Here is an 8,784-nt window from a genome sequence, read left to right on the forward strand (position 1 = left end):
TGTTGCACACACCTGCAAATAAAGAATTTATTAGTAATCAGGGAAGACCTAGAAAAGTACTCATCTGTATTCAACTACCTTGAGAAATATGACTGGATATATAAATTTCTTCCTTCAGGATAAACTGCAGCTTTCATTTGAGTAAGTACTCACAGCAGTTGCAAGAAAAATTGAGGAAGAGTATTGCAGTTCTCCAAGCTGAAGTGACAAAATTTAGAATAAATAAATAAAAGCTGTTGAAAAAGAGCTTACTAATGTCCTTCATAAATGCTAGACATATTTTCTTTTTCACCAAAGCACTGCCTAGAAGTTCATGTAAACACAAGAATAAGACAGTAAAAAAACCAAGATGTAAAGATACAGATATTACAGCAAGCCCTAACACAGAGTTCACAGAACAGTTTTCAATGAACACTACATATTTTTTATGACATATAAACTTGAAAAATCTGTGCTCAAAATAAAAGTTACACTCCAAAAAACAAAGCAAATTTCAGCAAGTAAATGCATCATGATTTCATCATCTCACCTTAAAACAAAAGATGAAGACAGAAGACAAAAGCATGCACCCCTTGCTTAAACTACTGTCTCCCAGGTCAACTACACTGAATATGCCAAAGCATAAAGCAAAGGCAGTTTCTTTGCCTCCTTGAAATGTTAGACAATTAAAATTAAAAGAAAAAAAAATGCAAAAAACCCCAACCAAAACTACCAGTCCACCTGGTTCACTATTAGACTGTCGTGATAAAGACTGAAAAGCTCTGAAATATTTTTCTTTTTTTAAATACAGATAATTACCTTTTTCATGGATATCCTTGGTTTCATTCGATTGCCCTGAGTCCTGGCGTACATATCCATGATTTTACCAATCTTAGTATTCGATGAAAGAAGTCAACCCAAAAATACCTACGAAAAACATTTATACCCATTATTTTGTTTTCCCATTTAGTTTGTATACATTTTGAAAATGCAAGTAGAGAAAACAAGAACCACTAAAAACAATTAAAAAGCATTTTAAAACAGAAATATTGAACATCACACTATCCATTCTGACTGTTGCCCTTAAAAAAGTATCGCCTTAATTTTTAAAACAATGCATGAAATTTAAAACACACAGCTTACAGTTAGTTCCAACATTTTCCTTTAACTAGATTTCAAGGCTGCACTGGTGGGGGCATGGGAACTTTACATTAAATATGGTTTCACTATCACTGATACCCTGGTGAAGTTTATCAGCAGATTCCTGTACCATACTATGCATCAGAATCACCAGAATTCAACAATTAAGAGGAAAATGTACTACTTACCCACTCAGCCAACTGGCTTATTTATTTGTCAACTGTAAGTACCACCGACAAACACTAGTGACCCCTGTTCAGGCTAACATGTATCAACAACCTTGTTCTCTGGCACTGCTCTGGGCAGTCCTGTCTTTGCTGGTGAAACACAGGCGACCAAAGATGCATTTACCAGCACTCTTACTTCACCAAAGCAGGCCAGAAGCTACCCTTATTGATCTTAAACGTAATCCTAATAACAAGAACCAAAAAAACCAAAACCAAGAGCAATGAAAATCAAACCAAGTTTTGCAAGTTTCCCTGTTTAATCAGCAGCAATGAAAAGAAATAATCTGTTTTGTTTCATTCATCTCTAAATCCCCACAAACAGACAATAAGTATAGGGTATTAATAATATTAATAAATGTCTTTTTTAACGTGCTGTGCTTGTAAGTTCTATGAAAGTTTTAATACTTCATCTTTCCCATGGTCACACAATTTAGCCAGGAAAAAGAACTCTCAGACTATCCAAAATAAACCAGGTAAGGAGGAAATGCATGTAAAAATGACTGCAAAACAAAAAACAAACACCAAGACATCAGAGTATAGGTCTCCTTTGCACAATTGCTGGCTGGGTTTTCTTGATCTCATCTCAGGCACATACTTAACCTTTATATGGGAAAGAAATCTTTATATAGGTTTGTTCTTGAGTATACGTAATCTAGATGAGTAGTGGCACCAAGTAATTGAATTACCTTCCCCCTCCAACACCTTTAAAAGTAAAACCTCCTCAAGAGGCGTTCCAGGCCTGTCAGCTTGACCTTGGTGCTGGGGAAGGCTATGGAGCAGACCATCTTGAGTGCCATCACACAGCATGTGCAGGACAACTGGGGGTCAGGCCCAGCCAGCACGGGGTTATGGAAGGCAGGTCCTGCTTGATGACACTGATCTCCAAGATGACCCACCTAGTGAATGAGGGAAAGGCTGTGGATGTTGTCTACCTGGACCTTAGTAAAGCCTTTGACACAGCCTCCCACAGCATTCCCCTGGAGAACGTGGCTGCTCATGGCCTGGGCGGGTATACTCTACACTGGTTAAAAAGCTGGCTAGTTGGCCGAGCTCAGAGTAGTAGTGAATGGAGTTACATCCAGCTGGTGACCAGTCACAAGTGGTGTTCCCCAGGGCTCAGAACTGGGGTCAGTCCTTGTTCATCAACAACCTGGATGAGGGGATCAAGTGCACCCTCAGCAAGTTTGCAGATGACACCAAGCTGGGTGGGAGTGTTGATCTGCTGGAGGGCAGGAAGGCTCTGCAGAAGGATCTGGACAGGCTGGACCAATGGGCTGATGCCAGTTGTATGAGGTTCCACAAGGAGAAGTGCTGGGTCCTGCACCTGGATCACAGCAATCCCACACGTGGCTTGCAACAACTACAGACTTGGGGAAGAATAGTTGGGAAGCTGCCCAGCAGGAAAGGACCAGGGGGTCCTGGTTGGCAGTCAGTTGAACATGAGTCGGCAGTGTGCCCAGGTGGTGAAGAAGGCCAACAGCATCCTGGCTTGTATCAGGAACTGTGTGGCCAGCAGGACCAGGGCAGTGACCGTCCCCCTGCACTCAGCACTGGTGAGGCCGCACCTCGAATCCTGTGTTCAGTGTTGGGCCCCTCACTGCAAGACAGACACTGAGGTGCTGGAGCGAGTCCAGAGACGGGCAGCGGAGCTGGTGAGGGGTCTGGAGCACAAGTCTGATGAGGGAAGTGGCTGAGAGAACTGGGGGTGTTTAGTCTGAGGAGACTCAGGGGATCTTACTGCTCTCTACATCTACCTGAAAGGACGCTGTAGGCAGATGGGGGTCGGTCTCTTCTCCCAGATAACAAGCATCAGGACAAAAGGAAATAGCCTCAGGTTACACCAGGGGAGGTTTAGAACGGGTGTTAGGAAAAATTTCTTCCCCATAAGGGTGGTCAAGCATTGGAACAGGCTGCCCAGGGACATGGTGGTATCACCATATCCCTGAAGGTGTTTACAAGTAGAGCGGTGCTTAGTGACATGGTTTAGTGATGGATTTGGCAGTCCTGGGTTAGCAGCTGGATTTAATGATCTCAAACCTCTTTTCCAACCTAAATGATTCTGTAATTCTACAATTAATACAACAGCAAGAGATTATTAGGTACACCCATTCACATTCCACTTTGATTTCAGTTTTCCCTCATAAAGATAAACTTGCTAGAGTCTGAGGGAAAAAAAGTTACACTGATGTAAATAAACTCTAATATTTTAATCTCTGGGGCACAGCATCTCTCTTAACTGGGTATCTGAAGTTTGGAAAATTCTGACAATAGCATGAAGCAGCTAGGTCCATGTTAGATTACATAAATAATTTATAAATACAATAAATACAATAAATACAACTAAAAAACTCAAATCGTAGTAAACTTCTGTGGGTGGAAGATTAAAAAACACAACATGTTTTAAAAAAAAAGCCATGTATACAAGAAAAAGAAATGCACCTCGCTTTTCCCCACTGCTGTATCTTAAATGACTAATCCAGTCTGTTAATCTAATCATATCAGGGAAATACCCTTAGGAATATCCTTGTTCCAAGAAGAGCCATCTCTATGAAAAGCTGGTTTCTCACATAGGGTCAAGTCAATTACTTGAGCTCTATGGTTTTGGACTGATGATTCCTTGCAAGAATTTTAATAAAGCCCAGCATAGCAAAATCATGGAGGTGACTACAACCATGTTGGATTCTGCAGTATTTACTCACTACTATCTACAGTAGTAGATAGTAGTGATACAGTACTATTTACTTATACTATCTACAGTTGCGCTGCCTTCAGGCAGTAGGTTAAGTCCTTTCTTATGGCACCAGCTAGTAAACTCTGGAGACATGAGCATCAACACCGAGCCATCTGCACTGTCACCTACCTCATGAAACCAACAGACTTGTAAATCACAGTACAAAGACTGAGAGAAAGATGCTGGACAGAAACTGTGCTGATTTATCAGCGTAACACCATAACCATTTTGTCCTGTCTGCATAGTGTCGTTCAGTACTTGAATTATACAGGTTCTCCCCATGACCTGTAGCACCTCAGCTCTCCATCATCCATTTCAAAGAAATCTGAAGGGTCCCACTTGTCCAACAATACAACAAAACCTGAAAGTGTCTTTAATATACAAAAATACTATCCATTTTCAAAAGAACAATGGTCCAACCAACTGAGAAGTACCTAAACATTAAAACTAACTGGAAAGGAAGTGAAAGCACTGACAAACAAAACAGCCTGGAAATATCTCATTTCTTGTGTAATTAAAACCTACCCTTTTAAAACTATTTTTACTTCTGCCTACTGTATAAACTTAATTTCCTCCTACTGTAAACTCAAAAAGGGGAGAATAATGAAAGAAGCATCAGATGTAAGAGGAACGGGAGTTTCCTCTCACTGAATACTTACCAGAAGACACTTAAACAGAAGAGAAAAACTGATAATGCAAATTACAGATGAATACCCACACAAAGTTTAACCATCCCTACCCTTCTACTGAGTTGGATCACCTTAAACACACGCAGCATGGGCAAGAAACAGGAGTTGAAGGTCATTGTGCTGCTAGAAAGCTACGACCTAGGTGCCGTTACTGAAACATGGTGGGACGAATCCCATGACTGGAGTGTGGTTGTCAGTGGCTACAGGCTGTTCAGAAAGGACAGGCAAGAAAGGAGGTATGGAGGCACTGCCCTCTACATCAAGAACCAGATAGTGTGTGAAGAGTTGTCTCTGAAGAATAGCCACAAGCAGGTTAAAAGCTTATGGCTAAGAATTAAGGACCGAGGCAACAAAGAGAGTGTTATGGTTGGCGTCTACCACAGGCAACTTGATCAAGGGGAGCCTACTGATGAAGCCTTATTACTCCAGCTACAGGACGCATTGTGCTTGCAGGCTCTTGTCCTGCTGGGGGACTTCAACCGCCCTGGCATCTGCTGGAAAAGTAGGGTGGCGAGCTGTAGGCAATCCAAGAGACTCCTGGAATGCATTGAGGATAACATCTTAAGCCAGGTAACAGACAGCCCTACCAGAGGGAATGTGATATTGGACCTGTCAGTCATGCACACAAGTGAGCTAATCAGTGATGTCAAGGTTGGAGGCAGCCTGGGCTGTAGTGATCATGTACTGGTGGAGTTCAGAGTCCTGAGGAATATGGGTCAGGTGAAGAGTAAAGGCAGAACACAGAAATTCACGAAAGCAAAATTCCAGCTTTGCATGGAGTTAGTCAACAGATGTCCCTGGGAAACTGCCCTCAGGGACAAGGGAGCAGAAGAGAGCCGGCAGATCTTTAAGGACGCCTTCCATGGAGTGCAAGAGCTCTCGATCCCCGGGTGTAAGAAATCAGGAAAGGAAGACAAGAGGCTGGCATCGATAAGTTGAGACCTGCTCATCAAACTAAAGGGCAAGAAGGAAATGTGCAGGCAGTGGAAGCAGGGACAGGTATCCTGGGAAGACTACAGGGATGCTGCCCAGTTCTGTAGGGATGAGGTCACGAAGGCCAAGGCGCAGCTGGAGCTGAAATTGGCAAGGGATGCAATGCACCAAAAGAAGCGCAGCCAGCAGGTCGAGGGAGGTGATTCTGCCCCTCTACTCCACTCTGGTGAGACCCCACCTGGAGTACTGCATCCAGCTCTGGGGCCCTCACCACAGGACAAACATGGACCTGTTGGAGCAGGTCCAGAGGAGGACCACAGAAATCATCAGAGGGCTGGAACACCTCTTCTATGAAGAAAGGCTGAGAGAGTTGGGGTTGTTCAGTCTGGAGACGAGAAAGCTCTGGCAACACCTTATTGTGGCCTTTCAGTACTTCAAGGAGGCTTATAAGATGGGGAAATACCTTAGCAGGGCCTGTTGTAATATGACAAGGGGTAATGGTTTTAAACTAAAAGAGGACAGATTCAGACTAGATATAAGGAAGAATTTTTTTATGATGTGGGGTGGTGAAACACTGGCACAGGTTGCCCAGAGAGGTGGCGGATGCCCCATCTCTGGAAATATTCAAGGTCAGGCTGGATGGGGCTCTGAGCACCCTGATCTAGTTACTCATTGCAGGGGGGGTTGGACTAAATGACCTTTAAAGGTCACTTCCAACCCAAACCATCCTGTGATTCTATAAATCCACTTTTCCAGCGATTTGTTGAGAAACACCTTCCTCATCAGACCATGTAATAAGCATTTAGTTAGCTTTTCCAATCTTGTTTGAATATATGTAAGGAACAAAATTAAATAATCAGCTTAAGGAAATCCAACAGGAATTCTGCCATGGATTTAATCTCTTTGTATAAATTTATCCTATGCCTAGAATTTATTAAAAGTCAGTGTGTATTGACAGTCATTAGCTGACAGAAAGGAAGAATATCTTTTTTTCTGTAAAGTACAAAAGTGCTGAGTAAACCTCTTTAATTGCTATAAGGGCATACATGTACATGTGCACACCTATGTTAAAGGTATACAAGGACATGTGGAATTTGAACTGTACAGGCAATAAATTTGAACGACATGTTAATATGTTCTTATTAGATTTCCAATAAAAGATTCTAGATGATGACAACAGTAGATCTACGATTATGTCTGCAAAAAGTATCTTTGTAGTACTGTCAATAAAGAAGATCTTTTAAAGAAAAAGTATTATTTTCCTTCAACACAATGACCTGAAGTGGCAAAAAGTATTTTGCTACAATTTGCAAAAGCCAGGTTTATATCAAATACTGGGCTTAGAAAGACTCACTCCAAATACAAAATTTAAAAGTATCTTAAAAACAACAATATGTACTTTTATAACCTTAGCAAAACAATTGCTATCGAAAATCAAATTAAACAAGCCTACACCAACAAGCAGGCAGAACAGTCCAATGGATCCTTCTCAATTTCTCATTTCTAATGATTTATCACTTTCACTAATTGGGTTGGCAGTCCTGAAGAAGTCCATTTATAAAATGACAAGCTGTCTTGACCACATCCACACTAGCGGGTGCTTAGGGGTGGGCAGGGAATACATCATTGTTGGCCAGCATTAATGACAGTTATGAAAGGTTGGATCTGCTTTTTCTTGTTTGGTTGTAATTGTTTTACATCGCACTTCTGTCACACAGAACAAACTTCAATAATTTCAAAAGAATCCTTAATTTTCTCTGCCTAGATCATCACCAAAAATCACGCCCACCCTTCCCCCTAGTCCTGGGTCTGGATTCTCAAATACATCCTGGGAAAAAATATTACTTGATGCACTAGAAATATCCATTAGTCAGACTTTGTGGTTTTCTCAATTAACTTTAAGTTTCTGTACTTTATTCTGTTGTGTATCTTGTACATAAACCAATTGGGGGGGGGGGGTAGGAGTGGTGGGTAGGGGTGGTGGTGTACTATTTTCTAAGCAGTAGCTTTTTCTTAAGAGAACTTCCTCTTAGAGAAAACTTCACCAGGGAACACCTTGTTTAGGAGGTACTTTTTGGTTTTGTTTTGGTTGGTTGGGGTTTTTTAAGATTGTATCATATCAAAAGATGAACAGGAAAAGGAAATAGTCTCATGTATTTTATTATTTTTCCACACCGAGCAAGAATTTCTCCCCTATACTTTTTCAGCTGCCAACAGATCTTAAAGAAGCCCTGAAGGATATGAAATTACAAGGCATCAACCAAGATGGCATCGTTCAATTACCACACCTCAAAGAGTCACCTTGCCTGCACCCCAAGAAATACTCCTGGATGAATGGGACCAACGTTATTTAAAAACACTTATTTTCTCAAGAATTAAGTAAATATTGGCAGTATCTATCATTAAGGCTAACTACAATTCTGAAAAAATCTTGCAAATACGAAGCAACGTAAGACTTACCAAGTGTAACATGGTTAAACTGGGTGCACTGTGTCACTTCTCATTTTAGTACCACTGATCTTTCGCAGATACAATAAAAGTTGTTTTTTTCCTCCCAGTCTCACTCTGGCAATCTATCGGGGCATCAGTCAGAAGCCTATAACACCGGATCTACAGTTCATAGCCTTTTGGTTGCTTTTTTCCCCCCGGTGGACATCGGGGGAAAAACAGAGATAGGTACTTCAGTCGTAACAGACATCCCCTCAGAAAAGCCAAGAAAGCAGACGAGCAACACCCGTCGTTCCTCCTCCGTTCAGTGAGGAAAGGAGTGGGGAGGGAGGGGGAGGAAACACTTTAAAAGCGCGATGTTGAGACCGGGGTGAACTTCTTTAACCCGTGCGCATCAAGCACAAGGCAACCGCCGCAGGAGGCAACGCCAGCACACCCAGCCCCCGCACCAACCGCAGCACCACAGCGCCGCTCAGTCCGGCCGAGCCCGCACGCAACCCCGGCCGGACGGCCCCCGGCTCCCCGCGAGGCCGCCCCGCCGGCGCAGGCCGCCGCGCCCACCGAGGGGCGCTCCGGGCAGGGCGGGGGCAGACACGGCGCGACCGCCCCACGCCGCGGGGTCCCAGCGCGGCGCTGC

At 42.8% G+C, this 8,784-nt stretch overlaps 1 protein-coding gene across 5 annotated transcripts in view; it reads right to left on the minus strand.

Annotated features, from left to right (window-relative positions):
• The window catches only part of AKAP11 (A-kinase anchoring protein 11), a 57,139-nt gene that overhangs the window by 36,074 nt on the left and 12,281 nt on the right, over positions 1-8,784 (minus strand). For 4 of the 5 annotated variants that reach the window (XM_080376817.1, XM_080376821.1, XM_080376819.1 and 1 more), the window contains exon 2: positions 799-906. In XM_080376817.1, coding sequence (XP_080232943.1) covers positions 799-858 — 60 coding nt within the window. In that variant the 5' untranslated portion in view covers positions 859-906. Of the gene's footprint in view, positions 1-798; positions 907-8,159; positions 8,334-8,784 lie in introns of all 5 variants that reach the window. The other variant, XM_080376818.1, reaches the window with a different exon arrangement.

This window comes from Falco punctatus (assembly GCF_963210335.1).
Source record: "Falco punctatus genome assembly, chromosome: 2".
Lineage (NCBI taxonomy): Eukaryota > Metazoa > Chordata > Aves > Falconiformes > Falconidae > Falco > Falco punctatus.